Consider the following 25,438-nt stretch of genomic DNA (forward strand, 5'->3'; position numbering starts at 1 on the left):
GGGGGCCACATGGGTCATAACTGTTGCTTTTGAATCTGAGCTGAGGATCAATTACAAACTCACTGAACAGTTATGTCCCATGTGGCTGACTAACTCAGAGTTAGAGAGCTGAAAAGCAGGGAGTTGGGTTATGTTCTGTTATATTAGACATCCAGTCAATCCAGCCTTTATAGATTATATTATTGGCTTATTAGCTGTATTAGAGACATTTTTTATTTTGCACAGCCTATTTACCGGTACCCAGTTTTTAGTTTTACACTGAACTGTTTCTTTAAATGGTCAAACTTGATGGAGGTTTGTCTTTTTTCAACCTAACTTACTATGTTACTATGGTTAACTATGTTAAACCGATGTCCTACCTCAGCCTTATACATGGCTTCCCCTTGTTCTCCCATTATGATATTGTAGCTGAATGAAATGTTGTGCCAGTGACACAGTGATCTGATTCACCACTGAAGTGCCAGTTTTCTGTTTGTATATCACTGCAGTAATATATCTACAGTAGAACCCCCATTTTACGTTGTTCAGGGGACCAGAAAAAAAATGGTGTAAAATCCAGGAAAATGTAAAATCAGGGAAATGTATTATGCATAATATATAGGTGTGGCCACAAAACAACAATGTAAAATGAGGGAAAACTTAAAATGGAGGTGTATATATCCAGTATATGGTCGATATATATACATATATTTACTATACTACATATATCTATATAGTAGATTTATACCCAACAATGGGTACAGGAATATCTCATTCTCTGATCTTCTCCTACCATGATGATTTTACATTACACCCTTCTGCAGTCCAATCACAATATTGTTATAGCTTTAAGGTACTACATTGGTAAGTAGAGTGCCAAAAACAAGCATGCAGCGCCTAGTATAAAACCACCATTGATACTTTATTTAGACATGATGAGCACAAACGCATAGGGTTTTGAGGGTTGTGGTCCTGTTTATGTCCAAATAAAGCACCAACTTTTTGTAAAGGAGACAAATAGCATAACTAAAAACCCCTGCAGGCTTGTAGACAATAATGAATAAGAAATTGTGCTGGTTTTACTTTGGGCTAAAAATGATAATTAACTTTAAAAATGACCCCTTTATTGGAGCTCCCTATAGATCTGCTATTGTCCCTGTCTGAATTTCAAATGAGAGGTTGGCGTGTTCTAACAGTCCCTACCAGAAGCTCAATAGGAGGGGGATAGCCAATCACAGCCATGCAGTCACACAAGCAAAGACAGGCTCCAGTTCTCTATCATTGTTGGCCTAGCTGCTGATTGGTTCCTGTCCTACAGTGCAGTGTGCACATCCAGAGATTTAGCCAGCAGGAAGTGGAAAAGATGGGCAGTACTAGTAGGAATTTTGCAGAAATTTTCAATGAATCAACATAAAACACCTAATGAGCATAATGCTCTGTCTCATTCTTGTTTTTCATACATTATATTATATTTAATGGGATGTATGATTTCATTCCTGTCTCCTGTCATAAAACAGCATTGAATTGCTGAATAAATACCTAACGAAGCAAGTTTACAAGCTAATCTAATAATGACAATAGGGAAACTGCAAGTATGACTGGAATTGTCCCATGGTTTCTTGTACGCTTTCCACAACCAGAGAACTAAATTCAAACCTAATCAAGGTCTATCGCTTAGTGCAGTGATTCCCAACAGGTGCACTGACCCTTCCAGCCTCTAGATATTACCCCACCCCAAGCCAACTCTCAGCACTACCACTAACAGCAGGTTTAAAGAGTCTGTTTTATAAAAACTGACTAACTTCATTAGTTTCCTTGATATGGTTGTCCATTCCAGGAATCTCGGGTTGGAATTCACTGACACACACACACACACACACGCACACAAAATCAATTCAAGGCAGAAAATAAATCACTGGTTGCAAAATGGCGGAAATTCTAAAACACATCAGATTGGAGGGCATGCCAACGGGCACATTCCTTTGGGTCTCTGTCCTGCATCTCCTTCCAGTGAGCCAGCCCAGCTTCTGAAGCACCAGCACCAATTCGCACACGACCAAGAGTACGAGCACGATTATGAACACGGCCCTGGAAAAAAAAGAGAATCAAAAGGTATTCATAACTCATATCAATATGCACTTTGTATTTAACTAGTAAGCTGCAATCTACGGCACCACAGGAATAAATGCCATAGAAATAAATAGAATTAAAATAAAAACATGACATTAGACATAGCACATAGAAAAAGGTTTACTGACTCTGAATAATTATTCCAAAATGGACTTTCTTTCTTTCTTTCAAGGCCAATCTTTAATGGTTGCCTTATGTATCCTGCAGAACAGGATTGAAAATTGTAAAAAAAAGTATAATTATGTTATTATGATTTAGGTACTTCATCTAACTGGGTGATGATGTCATACAGGTGACACATAACAATAAAAAAGTGGGTGGGTGCTGCGAGTAGTAGCCAGAGTAGGAGCAACTGAGCATTTTGATTGACTTTTCAGTTATGGAGCATGTGCATGTGCAACTACTTAGTAGTTGTGACAGTGTTGCTTACACATCCATACACTTGGAGGCCTATTTATCAAAGGTCAGATTTTAGTGTTTTTAGAAGTGTTTAAAACCATGACTAAAACTATGAATGCCATGATATTAATAATAAGATCCAAATTAAAAACGTATCAATGGAAAATATGGAGCTAAAAAATACGAACACTTCTAAAAACCTAAAAAAATTCCTAGTAAAAAAAATATGCTCCAATTGACTTCTATAGAACCTCATCAACTTTTACCTGGCAAAGTTTTGTATTAGAGGTTTTTGTAGTTTTAACACTAAATAAATCTCTAATTTTTACAGCTTTTAAAAAAATAGGTAAAACCACAATTTTTTGAGATTTGTAGGAAAAAAATTAAATTTGATTGGTAATGGGACCCATAATGCCTGACTATATATATATATACTGTATAAATATATATATATATATATATATATATATATATATATATATATATATATATATATATATATATATATATCTCACGGGGTTTTCTGGATAAAGGGTCTTACAAGTCACCTATTTAAAAGCAAAGATCATATTGGTTGCTATGGGTTACTGCTCCTGGACAAACTTACTGCCTTTTATTGCATATGGTGGTAATTCTACTAAAAAAAATACATTTAAATATTAAATAAACCAAATAGGATTGTTTTGCTTCCAGTAAAGTGCATGAGCTCAAATGACAGGTGCAACACAACACCCCTGGGTGACACCTGCTGCTCTACTAATAAATGGCAACTGATTCCTTTAGGACTAGGTAGTTACTAGCAATATTTGCGCTGTCCTCTTTAAACTCACCTGCATGATCACAAACTCAAGAGCAATAGTGTCTTCCTCTAAGGCCTGGGCAGGGATATCAAAGAGAAACGGAGCATTCCATACAGGGCTGGATCCTGTTGCTGCGCGAGTCTCTTTCCTCTCCTTGACTACATTTTCCTGGATCAGGCGTATACTAACAAAGTGATCTGTGACAAAGGGATACACCAAATAAATGAGACAAAACTACAGAGGAAGGATTGGAAAGAGACAAAGCTGGTGGCACTTGGGATTACAAGAATAAAAAGCAGTGGGCAAGCAGGTGTGAGAGAGCAGAGCATTCAGTTAGGTTCTTGCTTGCACACACCCCTCATTGGTTCATTAATATTTTATATAAATGTTTTTGATTCAGCTAAGGTTCTTTCTCTTTGCCCCACTATGTTAATCTAATTCTAATATGTTCTCTATAAATTACAATGGTAAAAAAATACATTTATTGATTTTTCCTACATCTTTGGGACAATTAGAGCCAACTGGCCAACTGGCTGGGGACACTGAAGAGTGACTAAGGACATAAGGAAAGAATATAAAGGTCCTATACAGACACATTTGTTTATATGCAGGTAGCAATAGATGACATATGTGAGGTTGTGCAAATAAATAACCTAATAGTGTGATACTCTTTTATATTATTTTGCAAATACACTAGTCGGACATCCCTGATCTACTCTATTTGCCAAGCACATGCTCTTGGTTTTATTATCATTTTAAGGATCCCAACTGCTATTTTCATCACTGTTCACTAGAGATGCACCGAATCCCTAATTCAGTTTGGTATTCGGCCCATTCCAGCTATTTTTATCAGGATTCAGCTGAATTCAAACTGAATCCAAACCCCATATTACTGCAAAAAAAAATGGGGGACGCGCTCATCAGGTATTTCTACCCATGCGCCAGCTTTTCCCGTGCAGAAGAAGGATTCCGATTCATTTCAGTATTTGGCCTAGTCTGTACCCATGAATACAGGGATTTAACCAACCCTGACAAGCAGGGTTCGGTGCATTCCTACCATTCACAAGATACCATTATGAAGAAAAATACAGAGATACAGACAACTGAAATAAACGAATATCTTAATCTGAGACTGGGGAGATTTAATCTGTTACCTGTTGGGCCAGGAACACGTGCACGTGTCCGCTTGCCCAAGTTCTCTGCCTTTTGCACCATCACTTTTACACGACTGGCTGTGCACTGATATTGAAGAAGGATAAATATCTGTCCGATGAATTTTGGTTGTCCGGTTGAAGGGGAGATTACATCTGTTGTGCTCCGACTCTATAGGTACAAAATAAAATGTTATATTACAAGGTCTTTTATCATTAGTTTATAACTTTGCCAAAAAACCTCTAGAGCAATAGTCTCCAAGCAGTGGCTTGTGAGCATGATTTTGCTCACCAACCCCTTGGCTGTTGCTCCCAGTGGCCTCAAAGCAGGGGTTTATTTTTGAATTCCTGGTTTGGAGGTAAATTCTGGTTCTATACAAATCAGATGTACAGCAGAAGAGAGCCTCCTGTAAGCTGCCACTCCATATAGGGGCTACAAAATAGCCAATCACAGCGCATAATTGGCATCCCCAGTAATTTTTTTCATGCTTTTTTCACTCTCCAACTTTCTTACATTTGTATGTGGCTTATGGGGGAAAAAAATTTGGATCCCTGTTGCAGAGGATGTGGGAATTTTCATATAAATCATTGCTCGGGGCCAGATAATAAACATATTTGCAACACTGCTATAATACAATTATAATATTAATAATATAATAATATAATTAAACCTATCCACATGGGTTAAAGGGGTGGTTCACCTTTGAGTTAACTTTTTATATGTTATAAAATGGGCAATTCTAAGCAACTTTTCAATTGGTCTTCATTATTTATTTTTTGTTGTTTGCCTTTTACTTCTGGCTCTTTCCAGCTTTTAAACGGCAGTCACTGACCCATCTAAAAACAAATGCTCTGTAAATCTACACATTTTATTGTTATTGCTACTTTTTAATTACTGACCCTTCTATTTAGGCCTCTCCTATTCATATTCCAGTCTCTTATTCAAATCAATGCATGGTTGCTAGGATCATTTGGACCCTAGAAACCAGCTTGCTGAAGCTGCAAACTGGAGAGCCGCTGAATAAAAAAAACTAAATAACTCAAAAATCACAGATAATAAAAAATGAAATCTAATTGCAAATTGTCTCAGAATATCACTCTACATCAGTGATCCCAACCAGTAGCTTGTGAGTAACATGTTGCTCTCCAACCCCTTGGATGTTGCTCCCAGTGGCCTCAAAGCAGGAGCTTATTTTTGAATTCCAGGATTGGAGGCGAATTTTGGTTGTATAAAAACCAGGTGCACTGCCAAACAGAGTCTCAATGTAGGTTGACAATCCATATAGGGGGCTATCAAATAGCCAATCACAGCACTTATTTGACACCCCAAGAACATTTTTCATGCATGTGTTGCTCCCCAACTCCTTTTACTTTTGAATGTTGCTCACGGGTTCAAAAGGTTGAGGATCCCTGCTCTACATCATACTAGAAGTTAGCTCAAAGGGGAACAACCCCTTTAACATATGTTGTGATGATACTCTTTAGACAATTGAAAAAAATACACATCTCCAAGTAAAATATGGGGCAGGTTAGATCTTCCTATGCACTATGAAAGAGAAATTGCATAGACCAGATTGAGGCCCAGTACAACTGCATGATGGATGTGTTTCTGTTGAATTGTACTTAATACAATACCTATGCTGGCACAGCTTTATGGTCTCCTTTTGTGCTGACCTGTGACCTCTACCCTAGGCTGCACCACCAGATGTAAATGCACAGGGGAATTGAGGACCCTGTCCGTGATGGAGGAGGGGCTGGGGGGGGGCCTGGGAGGCCACTTTATGTCCCTGATTGTAGAACCATGTTTTCCTAGCATACAAGCATGTGTGCTGTAAATAGTATGAAACCCAAGCTCACTCAGCACACAGATCACTGCCACATGCTACTTCTGGCACACAGAGAATTGGTGCTGCTATGAACATATTAACAGGCCACAGGGGTGTGTGAATGGGTGCGCAGAATAGTCCGACAAGAACTCTGTCTGTTGCACCAGCCTATTTTTAGGGTAATGGCATGTATTGTATGTACAGTATGGGAGAGTGAGGCAATAAGAGTGTGTGAGACCATGTATTTTTACTTATGTTGCAAAACTGTATTGTAAATATGTAGGAGTAAGGAAATGAGTGTGTGTGTATATATTGGTATGATTGCTTTTATATTGTATCCTGCAACTCAGCTGTCCAGCTTCCTGCTCACTACACCATAAAAAGCAAGTAAATTTGCTTGACAAGGCTTGACCCTCTTTAAACCATGCTGGTGATTATATATGAATGAATATGATGTGTAATTCAAAGACCTTGATGTCCAACCAAAGGCCTGTGTTCCATATGTAGCCCTGTGAGGGATTTAATGGCTGCCATCAAGCCTGAATGACTACATGTTTTTACTTAGTATAAAAAGAATAGGAAAATAAAATAAAGTTTAGGAACAAATAGATAATATAACAGCTTTTATGGGTGATGAGTTGTAGTTGTAATTTCAATTAACTGTACTAAACAAAAGTCTATATTATTATGTGAAGGGTTTCAATGATGGCAAGAATTCCATACATATTCCAGGATATGCTGAATGCTCAAGTTATTTCAGTCTCAAAAATCATCTAAAGAAATGGCAGCACCCACCTTCTTAAGCTTGGTTTTGGTAACAGATAGTTCCTTTGTGAAGACGCATGGTTGCTGACTTTGCCAGTCAATATCTGTGCAGGAGAACAGCACATCTCCAATGAATCCTTCCCTTAGACTTTGCTTCTCTTGAGCATACACAGCAAGCCGTAAAGTGAGCTCCTTCATCTGCTCTGGGCTGTACTTACAGAACAAGAACTTCTGTCCTTTGTCTGGACCCTCATTCACCGCTGGTAGTGGCTCAATAAAACCAGGCATCAGATAGACTCTAACCAAGGACTCTCTCTTCTGATGGAACTTCTTGGGCAGATTAGAGAGGCCAGTAACTGTCACTGTGAGTGACTCTTCTTCTAAGGAATAGTGCAAAGAGAAGTGCAGGAATGGATGGGATTTATGTTTTGTTTTCGAAAGCCCACTTGGATCAGTGCGGGAGGCAGACATCCTCACAAGTTTTACATTATCACGTTCTTGAGAATAGTCCACTGCTAATGTGCTATGCCGATGTAGCATGCGTTTGGTCTTTGATGAAATACGGTGTAAACTGGACAGCGAAGCTCTAGAATATAAACCTCTTGTTGGTACATCTTCCCCATGGTCAACACTTTGTGCAGTGATGTCCTCATCCATGTCTTGGTAGCAAGTTGGTATTGGAACTGCAGCAGATCTGACTGAGATTTCTTCCAGCTCCTTGTCTGTCTCACTGAGGCTATGTAAAGAATCGCTTCTGTGTCTTTGGTGCCAACAGATGGCACATCCAAGCAAGAGGCAGAAACAAAAAAGTGCCAGGCCGGCTACCAGGAGTATCTGCAAGTGAACTGAAAAGGAAAACCATTAATGATTATTTTATTATTTAGCAAAAAATATAAATAAAATACCCTCTTCAGCCAGCCCACAATGACCATTGTATTATTGTGTAATAATTCTGCTGAACATAAATCAAATGTATTTTCAATACAGGATTCACAATACACAGGACCAGGGCATCTATTCATATTGGGGCACCCAGGAGGCCTCAATTATTTTCCCACTGGTCACCTGAGCTCCCTGGATGCTGGGTCCTGCTAAAAAGTAAAATGGGACGCAATTTAAAAAAAAACTCCTCTTGCACAAATGGTCATACCCCTGATCCACCCAAGGGCAATTGGCAATTAGGAATATGGTGTCCATCTGTATAGTATAACTAGGGATATAGTATCACTAGGGGCCTCTTATCTATTTCCCACAAGGTCTTGCTTCACAGGTCTGTTATTCAGGCAGCTTCTGCAACAGTGTTGTATTAGTCTGAACCAGCAGTGCAGAGAATAGCAAGGAACAGACACTTTCAAAAGCAATTGAATTTACAAATAACTGTTAAAGCAATTGGAATTCATAATTAATGCATACTGGAAAGTTGCTTAAAATGGAATTCCCTTAGAAATATGCGTTCCTTCATTTGGGTTTACTTCTATGTAGTTGATTATCTTAATTATATTATTCTGAATTACTGTACAAGCATAGGAATCCTATGCTGGTACAGATTTATGGTATTTCTCTGTGCTAATCTCTATGAGATATTCCTGCCTTAATTTTACCTGTTGATAACCACTAATTGTTGTTTTTGGTTGTAAATGGCAAACCATGAACCCTTAGTTACCAGGCCCTGTCCCTTGCTAGCTTTGTGTAAAAGGATTATAATATGATAAGAGGGCTATGGAATTTGGTAATGAATCTTGTGTCCAGCCAGCCTGAAGCATTGTCCTCTTGTCTCTGAAATATGTATTTAAACAAGCAAAATAACGAACAGTGCTATACAATAACTTTAGACAATTCTTGCTACTTGTATATCTTGCATGAAAATGTATTATGGGCGGCAGAGTTGGAAAAAAAAACAGCAATGGGTCTGATCATGGAAAGAAAAACAGCCTAATCTCCAGATCACTGATAACATACATTTAATCTCAAAAGTATATGCACTTTGATGAAGTATTAATTCACTTGACAGCAAATATTAAGGATGTATTGATAATAGCTAACAGCTGAGGTGTTGGTTAATATGTGTATAGGTATCTTATAGGTAGGAGTAATAGGAAAAGTTATAATGGTCATTTATATGACTTAAGCCTCCCTATGGTTTAATAGGGTGTTTGAGTTTAAATGCTTTGGCTTAGTATATATATTACTAAGATAGGTATCCAGAGTATTTTTAGGAGTGTGGCTCACGTGCATGCCATATGGTGCACTTCAGTTCCTTCAGCCCTTTTCAAGTGATGAAGAGAAGACAAATCATACACAGTTTAATATTATTGATATTCTGGTCAAACCATTAGATTACAATTGTGGAAATAGGTGCCCAGTGTTGGCCCACCAGGATACCTGGAAAAGTCCCGGTGGGCCAAGGCCTATTTCTATGAGAACAAAGTGGCTAAATAGATGGAATAATAGATTATAGTATGTAAAGAAAAGAGACTACTAGGAGAATAGAGGTTAAGTGAGGAGAGGAATAATAATAGTACGTAAGAGTGGGCCCCTGGTCTAAGATTAATTGGTGGGCCCCTGGTCAAAGGTTTTTGGGTGGGCCCCTGGTGTCCCAGTCCAACACTGTAGGTGCCGTTGGGGCAAAGACCACATCAATGAGCCAATGGCCAGATATTGGTCAGGGTGGCTCATTGGAGGGCCTCATACACAGGCAGATAAGCTGCTTACTCAGTCTAAAGGATCTGAATTGGCAGTTTAAAGGGGACCTGTCACCAAAAGAAATAATTCCAAATCCTGTTTTCTGATGATAGTCAAGCAAAATAAACTTCACTTGCACTATATAAATTATTTGAATTTTGTTTCTGTAAGCATTAGAATTCACAATCACATCAAGCAGCCATGTGACATTTGGTGGACACTGTTATTAAGGGAGGTTTTGCATTAAGTCAAAATCTTGTTTATGCACCAGAATAGGGCACCCGAAGCCCATCCCCATGCACTGGCTACACAATTAGATGGTGGGGAGGGAGGGGGAATGTGAGAAAGTCTAAGGCATAGATGAGGGGCAAGCAACAAATGATTGACAGCTGAGATTTTTAAATACGTTTATAACAGGTATGGATGTTTTAATGAAAAAAGGGCTTTTATTATACAGCTTTTTATGTCTGGATGACAGGTGCCCTTTAAATCTGCCCCTGTATTAGTCCAGCAGAGCCTGCAAGTGGATAGCTTTAGGCGCTGGACTCCAATATATAGTACAGAGGGATTAGAATGATCCTAAACACGCTTGTATAAGAGGTGGGGTGATGCCGGATTTTGGGAGGTGGTGCCCCAAGGCCGCAGTGACGGGCACCCGCCCGACGCTGCCGCATGGTCCTAGCGCCCGCCCCGAAAGGTCCCATCACCGGCCCTGCATTGTCTTAGCTCTGACATCGCCCAGACCCTTCCCACACGAGCGCGCTCTCAAGTATCCGAGCACTGGGGAGTTTTGTGTCCCCAATGCTCCTTAGGGAAGCGGCTTGGCGGCATGCTGCCCCTAAAGTTTTGCCGCCCTAGGCCTGGGCCTTTGTGGCCTTGCCACAAATCCAGGCCTGGGGAGATGTATACCTAAAAGAATCCCTATGAACAGTTGATCTGGATAATAAATAGTTAAGCAAGATTTTGTATAGGCAGTGTACCAGAAAGCACAGATATCTGAATACTATTCTATGGATACTCCTAGGAATTGCTAGCTACAGATATTCTCCATTTTGGGATTTGCACCGCCCTGCTGTTACATTCCAGCACTGTAGTTACAGCTTCTGCAGCTTTCTCTCAATGACAACTGAACTGTTTGCAACTAATATACAACATTCCCCTACAAATGCAGGGAGAACATTTTCCTTTCATAATTTAATGAGATACAGTATGGCACCTCCTAAGGCATAAATATGCAGATAAATTAAACAGATTTTCAATATGATGTGCTGACCAGTTTTGGAAATATAAAGCCTATGTGAACCCTATAAATTAACAGGGTTTATTTCCCTCAATATGATCACTAACAATAACAATAGAGGCACATGATGATGACTTATTCACTGAAGAGAAATGATCCCAGGGAGGGGTTTCCTATGTTAACAATATGATACTTTGTAAGGAAAAACAACAGGATTATGTTTAACTCAGGGCTGTCATGATGGATAGTTTTTTCCGTTTATTTGCAGTCGTGTTATTATTTGCCTTTTCATTATATGGGTAATCATTTATGTACAGCAAGTTGGGAAATATTAGCTGACCTGCCCCTAGGTTACATGTAGAAGTAAACCTTGGGGGTCATTTATCAACACTAGGCAAATTTGCCCATGGGCAGTAACCCATGACAACCAATCAGATTGCTGCATTCATTGTTCTGCTTGCAGCTGACTTCAAAAAGCTAATCACTGATTGGTTGCTATAGGTAACTGCTAATGGGCAAATTTGCCCAGTGTTGATAAATGAGCCCCAATGTGTTTAAAAGGATCATTTATAAATAGATACCCCCACTGACTCCTACAGAATCTCCACAGGTTTCAAGTACCAATGGTTTTCATTTGCATTTTCACAATTTTTGTGTTTTATACATTGCAAATATTTGAGTTTGAGATATTTTAACAAACATGTTCACGATTATGGGTTTTCACCTTTTTTCGATAAATCATGGAAAATCAAGATCTTTAATACTGATAAATTTGCCCCTTACTCTCACAAATACAAAAAAATGTATCACATCAATAAATAACATGACATTTGCATCCCAACATAAAATGTATTATTATTGCAGGAAAAAACACTTGTGTAGTAACAGAGATATAAAGAGCTATATCAGGGAAGGGTAATGTTAGCTGGTAACAGTGCTGGAGAATGGAAATGGCTGGTAAAAAACATTTTAATTCTGGGGGACCAAGAGAAACTGCATTGAAGATAAAATAGGACACTTAGTTGATAGTTTAAATGAAAAGGATTGTTGCAATATCCACTGCAAACCTGAAAAGGAAAAAGTGAAGTGAGAAGAAAATGGAGATGAAAGAGGAAAAGAAGCAGGAAATAAAGGGGAAAAGACAAAAGTGGGCAAAAAGCAGCAGTGCGAGCACAAATGAAGGGTGACAATCATGCAAGAAGGAGTGTCGTGTTCAGACATAGATAGTCCCACCTTCCTGTTGCTTATTGAGGAGGACCTGAATGAGCAGCCAGATAAAAAGGAATACCACCACACCCTCGATCATGCCTTTGGAACAAAAAAAAACAACTGAGTGACACAGAGCTCGGGGAGATGTCTGTTCTTTTGTTGACTCTGCCAGGCTGCAGGCACCTTCCACCATTCTTCTGAATGCAGATCCTCCACCAGTTTATGGGATATGGATTAATTTATGAAATCTTAATACCAATCCCTGCTGTAAGATTGCAAGCCATTTCCAGAAAAAGTATAACCTTGGCCATCATCCTGCTTTGAGCTTGTCAGCAGCAGGTTAGTCCACTGGTTTTTCTGCCCCTCCATCAGGTCCTGCCAGTTTATTGAGTTTACGGTCTATTTTGTGTCAATTGCAAATGGACAAAGGTAGCAGGGAGCTTCTGTTGTTACCATTGGCAGAAACCCATTGCAGTTGCCAAGAGAAAGCTTTACAGAATCAGAAGCCTCCTGCTCTCCCTCCTTCTAATACCGTTGTGAAATGAGATGAGTTTTTGGGAGGCGTTCATGCAGAGTGGAGCTCATATTAACTGATTTCATACCAGGCAGCACAGTAGAGTACATTAGTTTTGATTAATCTTCAAATAACATTTCTCTGTTATTTTTTGCTGAATGACGTGGGATATACTTTGCACTGATTTTACGTGTAAACAACATCAGAACAAAGTGCTGTAATGGTTGCAAGTGATCAGAGGATATACATTTACAAAGATTCTAAAATTCAGCTATCACAATGTTATATGGAAAAACATTGTAAGCTTTCATCTCCAAAAAACATCTATATGCTATAAATACAGCTATGCATACACCCACTGAACTGTAAAGTAGTTATCTCAGTAGAGACTGGGTCTTGTTTTTTAATTGTTTTTTTAAACTTTTTTTCAGGATGTTAGCAGTAAAGCCCAGTCCCATGGGGACACTGCTGCAGGAATTCGCCACACGACTTGCTTGTTTCTCATTTACATGGGGTCAACTGCTAACATTTTTTTTTTGAGAGTGGAAAGGGGGTTGTTTGATTTGCACTGCCCACTGCCTCTATCTGTAGAATGGGTTTGGGGTGACACTACCCACTGCCAGTCTTTATAATGTGCTTGGGGCTCCAATACACAATGCATTATAATGTCTCTATGTTGCTTGTGTCCAATCCCTCTCATTGTATTATGTACTTTGAATGCCAATCCTCACTACTTTTTTTGTAATGTTATTGGGGAAGGGGACCCGATGCTGTCACATGACATTATTGGGATGCAATTTCTGTCCCTGTATAATGTACATGATATGCAATTAATTTGCTTTCACTTTATACAGTATAATACCTTCCATCTCCTATGACAGTGATCCCCAACCAGTAGCTCGTGAGTAACATGTTGCTCTCCAACTTGTTGGATGTTGCTCCCAGTGACCTCAAAGCAGGGGCTTATTTTTTAATTCCAGGCTTGGAGGAAAGTTTGCGTTGTATAAAAACCAGGTGCACTGCCAAACAGAGCCTCAATGTAGGTTGACAATCCTCATAGGGACTACAAAATGGCAGCATTTATAGCACTTATTTGGCACCACAAGAACATTTTTCATGCTTGTGTTGCTCTCCAACTCCTTTTATTTCTGAATGTTGCTCAGGGGTTTAAAAGGTTGGGGATCCCTGTCCTATGGGATGCTATTCCAACAATTTCTCTCACTGTACAGTGTATTATGGACACTAGTACCTATCACTCATACTCTACAATGTGCTGGAGATGTTATTATATTACACACAGTTTTCACTCTTTAATGTGATTGGATAATATTACCATATATACTCGAGTATAAGCAGAGTTTTTCAGCATCCAAAATGTGCTGAAAAAGTCTACCTCGGCTTATACTCGGGTCAGCGGGCAGTAGCTGAGATTGCAGTCACTTTTAATCATTCCTATACCAACAGTTCACTTGGGGAGAGACTGCAATAGCCCACAATGCCCTCTGTTGGTTACATGAAAGAATAACAGTGACTGCAATATCACACAGCGCCATCTGTTGGTTATATGAAAGAATAACAGTACGCCCTCTGTTGGTTATATGAAAGAATAACAGTGACTGCAATATCACACAGCGCCCTCTGTTGGTTATATGAAAGAATAACAGTGACTGCAATATCACACAGCGCCCTCTGTTGGTTATATGGAAGAATAACAGTGACTGCAATATCACACAGCGCCCTCTGTTGGTTATATGAAAGAATAACAGTGCGCCCTCTGTTGGTTATTCGAAAGATTAACAGTGACTGCAATATCACACAGCACCCTCTGCACATGCTAGTGGGACAGTGGGACAATGCACACAGTAATCCGTTTGGCAATTCTCTGTCACCATCAACTTTGCAAAGAAGTCCGGTTGATCGCTGGGGGGGTCGCTTTGGCAGAATGTGCGCTGCTGGGAGACAGGGCTGTAGTTGTGTCTAGGCTTATACTAGAGTCAATAAGTTTTCCCAGTTTTCGTAGGTAAAATTAGGTACCTCAGCTTATACTCGGGTCGGCTTATACTCAAGTATATACGGTATCTATTGCTCACATTGAGCTGGGGATAATGAGTTGGGAAAAATGTTGCATTACCCATTGCTCTCATTGCCTAATGTGCTAGGATTACAGTTACATCCTTACTTTGAATGCATAATATGTCAAATTGCTAGTAGCTACCTTGTACTTACACCAGGAAATGCTCATTGACTGTGTTGTAGTAAGAAAGTATTCTTTGGTGGTACATTGACACTGTGAACTTGCAACCATATATGTGTAATATTGCACTCATGCCTCATCTCATTAATTAAGCGTCTACTTATGCAATTATGTTAATAACAATAAGGAGTCACAAGTGATGGTGTTCTACTTTGCTATAGAATCTGCATGAAATACGATTTCAGAATCCAGCAAAAGAAAATGTACAAACCTACAAGCAACTGAAGCTCTTCCCTGATATTACGTGCTTAATAAAATTATAATGACATGCACAGCTTCCCTGCATAAGCAAATAATTCTGGGGAATAAGATGAAGACTGTGAGCCTGCAGACAGAAGATAACAGATTAAAGAAAAGAATTAAGATGAGGAAACAAGGGGAAGGATAGCAAATGCTCCAAGTTAATAAGAAAGGATTAAGACATTGAGATTAGCTGCACCACAGTGAAGAGAATGGACACAGGGATGTTTATACTTTTTCCTTTATTTTGTTACATACAAAATGAGCTTAGAAATATAGTCAAAACTTTATGTGGATCCTAACCAAATCATTAAAGGGAAATCAAATTAATTGCCAATATTGTACCTATTTATTTGAAATACCACCCTTACAGTTTTAGCATTTGTTTTTACTTGTATGGGCAACATATCACATTAGACATCATGCCCACTGTGTGTTGCCTCAATGCACTGATTCTGTGAGTGTGACTGAGCATGGGGTGTAGCACAGGGTGGCATGGGAGGCCCTTAACGTGTTAGGAAGAGGCAGAAGCAGTGCTGGCCTTAGGGGAAGGGAAGGAGGATTTGGAGCACATTATAAGTATCATTCTAAGTCCTTGCTTTGAGTAAGGTTATGTGATGGGTAGTTTTAGTTACAAACCATAGCTGGTGGGGAGTGCTCTCCATTTAATTACAGAAATGTAGCTGACTGGGATGGATACATACTCTGGGGATGGGTTCTGATAGGTGAATCAGTTTCCAGTCTTAACTTGCCCATTAGAATTCTTGTGGTTGGATACTTGTCATGACAGGAATCCCAAAAAGGCTTGTGTTTAGTAGTGGTAGTACTTGTGGCAAGCCTTCCTTGGGGTTGATTGGTATTGTTAGGTTGCTTTAACCAAAACTATTTTTGTATAACTTATAACATATTGTGTTAGTTATTTTGTTATATTGTTCTCATGTGTTAACTAAAGCTGTGATCATCATGAATCCCAAAACTGGTTTCTCTCTTTGTTTTTAGTCACTAGGTTGGCTCAATGGTTTGTTAAGTACAGGTGAGATTGTTGCCTTTTATGCTGTTTATGCTGGGCTGTGACTAGGGTAGCCACCTGACCGGTATTTTACCGGCATGGACCGTAAAAATGATGGTTGATCCCAATGTTATTAAAGGGATGCTATCATGGGAAAAAAAAATTCAGAATGAATCAGTTAATAGTGCTGCTCCAGCAGAATTCTGCACTGAAATCCATTTCTCAAAAGAGCAAACAGATTTTTTTAATATTCAGTTTTGAAATCTAACATGGCGCTAGACATATTGTCAATTTCCCAGCTGCCCCAAGCCATGACAGTATCCCTTTAATAAGGAAAGAAGATAAATATATGGAAAGGCTGGTATTTTTATCTAAAAAAGATGGCAACCCTAGCTGTGACATAAGTCAGTGTAGGAAAATAGTATCTGCTTCACTGGAGGTTGCTGTAGGGTAATGCACAGAACAGGGGGCAAAAGTAAGTGAAATAGGGCTTGTGCTGAACATACATTTTGACTATTTCTTGAGCTATACAGGGCAAACAGGGAAACTGAAGCTTCTCCATGTTTGGTTCTTGGGAGGTAGATAATTAGATTGCTAGTATACAGCCCCTTTGTTGGGACTGTTTTGGTTCAGTCTATTATATGTGCCCTGGTAATCTAATTAACGGCCTCACAAGGACCAAACATGGAGGAGCTTCAGTTTCCATGTTTGCCCTGTTTAAAATCAAGAAATAACTAAAACCATAGATTTTTCATGATTAAAAAAATAGGCAAAAAGTATGATCAGTACAAGCCATATTCATTGCACTCATATTGAACAAGGGGCTATGCAGTCCCTTTAAAACACACCTGGCACAAATTCATTGCGTGTTTAGGATTATTGTCCTCTCAAGAATCAAATAGTCTTCCACACAGCTCTAAGCCAGACCGGATGGCATTTCACTGCAGAATAGAGAGTGTTATCTTTGGTCAGTCTATAGTAAATCCTGTGCAAGTCACACAGCATATATGATAAATAACATCTCACACATGAACTATGATGTCTGTCCATATGTTTTACAAACTGTTACTTTCATTTCTCATTCTGCTGTCTCCTCACATTAGCTTACCAAAAGCAAGTGTAAATGTTCAATCTGTATTTATCTGCAAACAAGACTTTCCCCCACTATTCAAAAGTGATATATCGCTATTATATGGCCCATGCTAAATGTTTACCTTTGTTTTGTTGACGAATTGGTTTGGAAACTGTTACTCTTCCATGAAGGCATTTTAGGGCAGCTTTGATGGTTGCACATGCTGTCCTGTCTTGTTAGCTGTCTGTTTTTAAATGGGTGTAAAATACTGGCCTTCAGATCCTATTCTCACTTAGGGCCTCATTTACCAAAATCCGAGTATTTGAATAAAAAAAAAGTCCAACCAAACTAGAATCCACGATTGGACCTTATTTATTATTAAAAAAGCACAATTTAATCGTAACTGGGACAAACTCTATAAAACTGAGCGAAAAAATCCAAATCCTACAATTTTTTCAGTATTTTTTTCCTGAATCGCTCTATTTTTTCGGGCTTTTTAACAAAAAAAAACAAAAACGAAAAAGTCGGATTTTCGGCTAAATCCAGTGCAAACCCTAGAAAGCTCCAAATAGGATAGGGACCTCTCCCATTAACTTCTATACAATTACTTGAAAAAAGCTGAAATTTCCACGCACTGCCTTAGCTAACTAGAAATGCATCAAATCCTCTTCTGGGTGAACCGCTATCCTGACATCCATTAGTTAATTTAAAAATGAGGAGAGCACTCCAGGGTTGCAAAATGCTGTGGTTGTGTTTATTCAAGACTTCTACACTCACAATAGTCTTGAATAAACACAACCACAGCATTTTCATCTCAAAAACTCGAGCATTTGGACTTATAATACTAATATACTATATATACTAAAATATACTATATACTAATAAATAACCCCCTTAAAGTCTGCATGGCCTTGCTTTAGTTAAAAATAACTTGGTTTGTGCAAATCTATCCAGTGTGCACAGTATGGGTAGGATTACCAATGAATATGACATGTACAGATCCCAACATGAAAATGGGTAAATATGTCTTCTTCATGCCCTTCAGTAACCAAGCTGCAAAGCATTTAGATGAAACTTCTGAAAATGGCCATGAAGTTTCCAATTTAGAGTATGGCATCTGCCATATGTTCTGTGGTACAGAAAGAAAACATAAATGTGAATTATGAGGATCTCCATGGGGATCTCCTGAGCAGTTTCATAACCAATATGCAGAAGTACAACCAATCTATGTGGTATGAAAAGATCTTAATAATTGATTAGTACAGGTATGGGATCTGTTATCCAGAAGCCCATTATCCAGAAAGCTCTCAATTAAGAAATAGCAGTCTCCCATAGACCCACTTTCATAACATAATTCATATTTTAAAAAATTATTTCCATTTTCTCTGTAATAATAAAACAGTAATTTGTACTTGATCCAAACTAAGATATAATTGGAGCCAAAACAATCCTATAATGTGTATTTCATGTTTACATTATTTTTTTAGTAGACTAAATGTAATCCAAATTATGGACTTATCTGGAATGCCCCAGTTTTTGGTCATTTTGCCTGGTCATGTGCTTTCAGAAAAAGCCAGCACTTTAGGATGGAACTGCTTTCTGGCAGGCTCCAACTCAATGTAAGTGAAGTTGCAGCAGTGGGACTTGGATTTCTACTACTGTGGAGTGCTGTTTTCATATCTATGGGATATGTTATCTTGAGGCAGGTTACCTTTCCATTGTTCTGTTGTTGGGCTGCTGGGAGGAAAGGGAGGAGGGTGATATCACTCCAACTTGAAGTGCAGAAGTAAAGAGTGACTGAAGTTTATCAGAGCACAAGTCACATGACTGGGGGCTCCAGGGAAACCAATTGCATGACTAGCCCCATGTCAGATATCAAAATTAAATATAAAAAGTGTTTCCTCTTTTAAAAAATGTATTTCACTGCAGAAATCTGATGGAGTAGCACTATTAATTGATGTATTTTGAAAAAAACATGTTTTCCCATGACAGTATCCCTATAAGTTTCCCTACACACACACACACACCTGTAAAAACAACATATTCAGTTTAATGACAGTTACTTTCACTGGATTAAGACATTACATATCCATGACTTGGGTCAGATACACCTTTCAAGAGAAGATTTTATTTGAATTTAATTTTCATTTTTGAAGTCGAGAAGGAGTTGACCGGGTCGGCTCTATAACATAGCACATAAGGTGCTCATGTCAGCACACGCATGTTGTTAGCACAATGACACACCTGTCTGGACAACACAAATGGAAAATTTCACTCTTTGTACTTTATGATTGATTTGTATGTAAACTAATGGGCTTTGGTGCAAAGTAAAATACAGTCTGGGAAATTTCCCATAGTGACACTAATATAGGATTGGATATGGAGTTTTAAAACATACAGGTGTAACAACTATGTGTGATAACCTGTACATGTTTCCCATTAATTTACTTTGAAACAAACATGAAAGCCAGGTGATTTCATAATATTTTAAATTATATATTGATTTTTAATGTCATATAAAAGCATTAAAAAATGTCAGGTGGGTTGATAGTGCCTAGAAAATACATTCCATAGAGAAAACTCGGCTGACCCAAGATGTTTCAGTGGTTGTGGCCACAAAGGCTCTATGTCAGCGCTGCGCAATATATTGGCGCTCTATAAATATTTGTTAATAATAATAATAATGTATGGTGATCCTGCCCAATGTCCAGAGTTTCTGGATTAGGGTTTTGATTATGGTTCATTCTATCTTTGGAATGTCTGTTCCCAAGCACCCTCTTACTGATCTATTGTGTATAACACCAGAAGGACCAGCCGTAAAAACATTTCACAGACGCAGAGCATAAGAAAACTGCTTCTTTCTGAAAAAATGGAAGAAGACTTAAGTGCACTTACCACTACTGAAATACTACCCTCATTGGGAACTTAAACTTGCAGGTACATATTCAGCTATGGCTGTGAACAGAGGGGTATAATGACTGGCACCCTGCATGGGTGCACCACTTTTTAGTGTTAGAACTGTTTCTCTCACCCAGAGAGAGGCTGTGTCAGATGAGCTCCAGCAAAGGAAGCATATGAGTAGTCATAGGTGGCCTTTAATTGTTTGATTCCTTCCCCTTCCTTCAAACAAAAGTAATACAAAATATCTTCATTTGTGTTGGTATGACAATATGCTTCTATGGGCATTTGTCCTAAACACTGCTGGAGGGCTCTGTTGACATATTATAAACCAGTATTATAAAGAATACTTAGAAATAATATTAAAGCTCTGCCTTTTTGTCTTTTAAAGAAGGCACATGACTACCACGAATTGCTTAAAGGGGTGGGTCACCTTTAGGTTAACGTTTAGTATGTTAAAATGCAACAATTCAATTGGTCTTCATTATTTATTTTTTTTTTATAGTTTTTTCATTATTTGCCTTCTTCTTCTGACGCTTCCCAGCTTTCAAATGGGGGTCACTGACCCCATCTAAAAACAAATGCTCTATAAGGCTACAAATATATTGTTATTGCTACTTTTTAGTGCTCGTCTTGCTATCCAGACCCTCTCCTATTCATATTCCAGTCTCTTATTCAAATCAATGCATGATTGCTCATACTAAAAGTTATTGCATGGGTTAACAACCCCTTTAAGATGGCTGTATATAGTTAGATTCATTAATATCAAAGTGAACCTTTAAATTTATCCATAATGCCCATATGCCCAATAATCTGGTCATGTATTGCAAGTCACAGGGACATTTGTTAGTTTTCATTTGGAGGGGTTGAACTTGATGGACTTAGTCTTTTGTCAACCCAATTTAACTATGTAACTATGTAACTATACTGGTTGATGAAGGAATATGCATCATACAGCTAGCTTCTTCAATCATTTGGGTGGTCATCCTGAACAAATTCAACAATAGAAAAGTGTCCATAGTCTTGTATAGTCATATTTGGTCACAATCGGTCAGTTTGGCTTGTGTATGGCACAATCATAGAAAATAATCTTTCTTCTAACTCTGCATTCATTTGCCCAGTGTAATATTTCATCTCTCACATTCAGAGACACAAAAACTATTTTTGTTATAAGGATCATCTTAAGACATAAAACAGGTTAGTCTGATAATTTAATAGAAAAGCAGATGTGCCTGGCAAAGAACAAAACTGAAATGAAAGACAATGTTGATTTTTATAGGCTATGCAGGATTATCCTGCCGCCAAGCTATTTGCGCAGATTCTTGACTAAAGACTTCCAGTGTGTCTGGGGCAAAACTACATCTCCCAGCATCCTCCACTAGCTGAGCTACTCTATATAAATCAGCAAAAAAGAGCAAGGCTTAAGTAATCTTATAAAGAAACCCTGCCCCTCAGCAATTCTATATGCAAACCCACCATTGCCCCCCACGTCAGTGTTAAGTAGCACATTGGTGCAGGTTAGAGGTTTACCTGTCCAGGATTCCCACGGTGGATCTACAGCTACTCCCAGGTCCATGGCTGGTTTCTGAAAGGCAGCAGATATAAAGAAGAAGCAGGCAGCCATAAGAGCAAGCTGGTCAAGCTGATTGGGAGCGAGATGGTGGGAATGTACAGTTTGGAAGCAAAGGAGCTGAAACCGGTCTGATAAGGAGAAAGAGGAGGGAGTGGGCAGGATCTGCTTCCACAGCCAGTGTCAACAAACATGGCCTATTTGTTCTGCTGTAGATGGGCTTAAAGGCCTCTAAGACACGTTGTGGAAAGATGATGACAGGCACATGGGATAAGAGTACTACTTTATTGTTTTGTTATGGCTGCTCCTCTTGTCACTCATGTAGCCACAAACTTCTCTCCTGACAGAACACAAAACATTGTCCTTGTATTAGTATCATTCATAATGAGACAGGCTCTCCTGTCAATTTCACATACAATTCATATTCAAGGGATAAGATCACTGTATTTTATTATACCCTCGGGTAAAATGGGAAAAGCATTGAGCTGCTGGCAATCCTGTAGAATTCCTCAATTTAATAGTCCTACAAGTGTGCAGTCTCAACTATAACATGGCATGCACTACTGCAGTGATCCCCAACCACTAGCTAGTGAGTAACATGTTGCTCTCCAACCCCACAGATGTTGCTCCCAGTGGCCTCAAAGCAGGTGTTTATTTTTGAATATGTTTTGGTTTTCAAGTTTTGGTTGTATAAAAAAAACAGGTGCACTGCCAAACAGAGCCTCAATGTAGGTTGACAATCCACATAGGGGCTATCAAATGGTCAATCACAGCACTTATTTGGGTCCCCAGGAACATATTTCATGCTAGTGTTGCTCCCCAACTCCTTTTACTTCTAAATGTTGCTGATGGGTTTAAAAGGTTGGGGATCCTGCACTGCTGTCTGCCTTTTTTTGAAGTTCTTACGCATCTGCTAGCTTTGCCTTATGTTAAAGACCCTAAATGCCACACTCCTAACTGTTAGCCTTTACCTAAGGCTTGTCTTACCTTTAGGTGCCACAGCTAGCATAGGAGAAGCTGCTTCTCATCAATCCAGATCTGCCAGTGAACCTGTTCATAATGTGAGAGAGAGAAAACTGAATGTGTGCTATAGAAAGAGTTTGAGTAGAGTGCAGGGCTGTACATTTTCATATAGGAGTGTGGAGGGAGCTGTAGGAAGGTAAGGCAGATTGTACTAATAGGGGATTCAGTTAGGGCAGAGACACACGCGCAGATTTGGGTAGAGTTAGTCACCCAGCGATAAATTGCCTAAACTCCCCGAACTGCTTCCCACCGGCTAGAATGTAAATTGCGGAGTGCTTTGTTTGCCGAAGTTGCCTGAAGTTTCCTTGTGAGGCAACTTCGGAAAAGGAAGCACAGAGATTGCCATCCCGCCGGCGATTTATATTTTAGCCGATGGGAGGCAGTTCGGGGAGATAAGTTGCCCAGAAGAAATTTGTCGCTGGATGACTAATCTCCCTGAATCTGAGAGTGTGTCTCTGCACTTATTAGGAAGGTGGATTGCATAATCGGTCACAGAAAACTACATGTCTTTTGGATGCCTAGAGTTTCAGTATAATGTGAACTAAGTTGACTGCAGCTTAATTAATAAGATGGGCTGGAAAAGACCCAGAGGTCATGGTACATATTGGTACAAAAGGGATACTGTTATGGGAAAACAATTTTTTTTCAAAATACATCAGTTAATAATGCTGCTCCAGCAGACTTCTGCACTGCATTTTTCAAATGAGCAAACAATTTATATTTAATTTTGAAAACTGACATGGGGCTAGACATATTGTCAGTTTCTCAGCAGGCCAGAGTCATGTGACTTGTGCTCTGATAAACCTCAGTCACTTTTTACTGCTGCACTGCAGCTTCCTGGTAGGAGAACATCACTCAATAGTAAAAATGCATGTCCCACTGTGACTCCTTCAGTTACATTACATTGAGTAGGGGAAGCATAATAAATGCTTGTTTCACCTTTGAAAGAACCCAGGGCTCCAGTAGCCTAACTATAGGGAAAACAGACTCTATTCACTGAAAATTTGCAAGTGAGCAGATGTAGAGGGCGGTAGGTTGCAATGCATGCTGGGCTCCTCAAAAGCTATTGTTTGAGGGGGGTGAGGCCAACTCATTACACTGCTGCAGGGGTCTAAGGTGTTACATGACAGCTGTGCTACCCTCCCTAATACCAAAAACTCTATACCTACCTCTTGAAAAAGGTTGCTGGGTAGGGAGTAGGGTTTGCCATGTTGATAGGAGTAGAAGCCTTGTTTCATGCAAGACAAATAATAGGTATCGGATCGTCTTGTGTTTTCTTTATACCAGCAAGTATTGGTTAAATGTGAATATATCCAACCAATAAAAACCAAATAATTTATACCAGCTGACTTCAGTTGAGATCTCCGGAGATAAAGATTTAGGCTGGAACTACACGATGTGTCTTCTTCAGGCCTGGACATCTGTGGGTTCTGGCAAATGCCATAGGGGCTGCTATATCGTGCCATTGAAAGTCACTATTTAGTGGGCTGTTTGGGCCTCTGTGTACCTGAAATACCAGAGACTATTTTGATTCTCAGTCCGGACCTGGTCTTCTTGAGATCCGACGTGCAGAGAAGAAACGGACATGGTCTTGTGGTAACATGGGTGTGGTTTAAAAACAGGGAGTGGTCAATACTGGCTTCCATTATCAGACCTTGGTAACACAGAAGTTGGACAGCACTGCTGCACACCGTTCAATATGGCATCACTTGGTTCAGTGGTTGGTGCTTTAGACTTATTTGCTGTTTTTTTACAGTGAGAGCAGTGACGTTGTGGAATTGTCTCCCTGAATTTGTTGTACAGGCTGATACATTAGATAGTTTTACGAAGGGGTTGGATGGCTTTTTAGCAAGTGAGGAAATACTGGTTTATGGAAATAGCTCAAAGAAGTACAAGTTGATCCAGGGACTGGTCTCATTTCCATCTTGAAGGAGCAGTCTACTGTGTATACTGTGCATGAATGGCTCTCCTCCCATGGCTATTCAGCAGCTTGTTTATATAAACTATTGTGTTTCTGAAGCAAACTCACCAGTTTTCCAAGTGTTACACAACTGTACATTATATTTTCATTACTTGACATTTTCATGTTTTGGTGTTATGGTTCCTTTAACGGTCAGGGCACACAGGCAGATTTGGCGGGGTTGATTAGTTGCCCAGCGACAAATATCTTCTTCTTCGGGGTGACTAATTCCTAGAACTACCTTCTGCCGGCTATAATGAAAAAATGCCGGCGGGAAGGCACTGGAATGGATTAGTTTTCCGAAGTCGGCCAAAGTTGCCTCATGAGAAAACGTCGGGCGACTTCAGAAAACGAATCACTCCGAGTGCCTTCCCACTGGCGATTTTCATTATAGCCAGCAAAAGGCAGTTTGGGGAGATTAGTTGCCCTGAAGAAAAGGAGATTTGTCGCCGGGCGACTAATCTCCCAGAATCTGCCTGTGTGCCCTGACCCTAAGAGTCAGGAAACTTCCACTCTGATGCAAAAGGCAAAGGCTTTAGATCGAGCTTTCAATCTTCTTCTGGATCAAAAAAGTTTGACTTTGTTTTATTTTTTCACACTTAAATGATGGTAACATATCAGAAATTAAGTTAGCCGATACTTGAATGTCTCAAGCACCATAAACTCATTATGGCTATAAATGATGGTGCAATGTGTGTGCTAATTTAACTAGATCAG

At 39.3% G+C, this 25,438-nt stretch overlaps 1 protein-coding gene across 3 annotated transcripts; it reads right to left on the minus strand.

Moving 5' to 3' along the window:
- Positions 1-882: 882 nt before the first annotated feature.
- LOC108711325 (synaptotagmin-4) lies at positions 883-24,860 on the minus strand. 3 transcript variants are annotated; one of them, XM_041586699.1, is made up of 7 exons: positions 23,931-24,860; positions 22,726-22,788; positions 21,699-22,078; positions 7,081-7,895; positions 4,463-4,631; positions 3,339-3,505; positions 883-2,067 (listed from the first exon to the last, which is right to left on the minus strand). In XM_041586699.1, the coding sequence occupies exons 3-7, from the start codon at positions 21,790-21,792 to the stop codon at positions 1,918-1,920; spliced, it is 1,395 nt and encodes a 464-aa protein (XP_041442633.1). In that variant the 5' UTR covers positions 21,793-22,078; positions 22,726-22,788; positions 23,931-24,860; the 3' UTR covers positions 883-1,917. The 3 variants fall into 3 exon arrangements, with proteins under 3 accessions (XP_041442633.1, XP_018108438.1, XP_041442632.1); XM_018252949.2 differs by lacking the exon at positions 23,931-24,860 and having other exon boundaries at positions 22,726-23,034; XM_041586698.1 differs by lacking the exons at positions 21,699-22,078; positions 22,726-22,788; positions 23,931-24,860 and adding an exon at positions 12,206-13,606.
- Between the last annotated feature and the right edge of the window lie 578 nt (positions 24,861-25,438).

Source organism: Xenopus laevis, chromosome 3L (genome assembly GCF_017654675.1).
Source record: "Xenopus laevis strain J_2021 chromosome 3L, Xenopus_laevis_v10.1, whole genome shotgun sequence".
Lineage (NCBI taxonomy): Eukaryota > Metazoa > Chordata > Amphibia > Anura > Pipidae > Xenopus > Xenopus laevis.

Excerpts from the sequence above, each read along its gene's own strand:
- LOC108711325 (XM_041586698.1), bottom strand. The coding sequence starts at position 12,374 with ATGGTGGAAGGTGCCTGCAGCCTGGCAGAGTCAACAAAAGAACAGACA. Across the intron at positions 4,632-7,080 it reads CCAAAACCAAGCTTAAGAAG|AGTCGGAGCACAACAGATGT; the intron begins GTGGGTGCTGCC and ends TTGTACCTATAG. Across the intron at positions 2,068-3,338 it reads TTGAGTTTGTGATCATGCAG|GGCCGTGTTCATAATCGTGC; the intron begins GTGAGTTTAAAG and ends TTTTTTTTCCAG.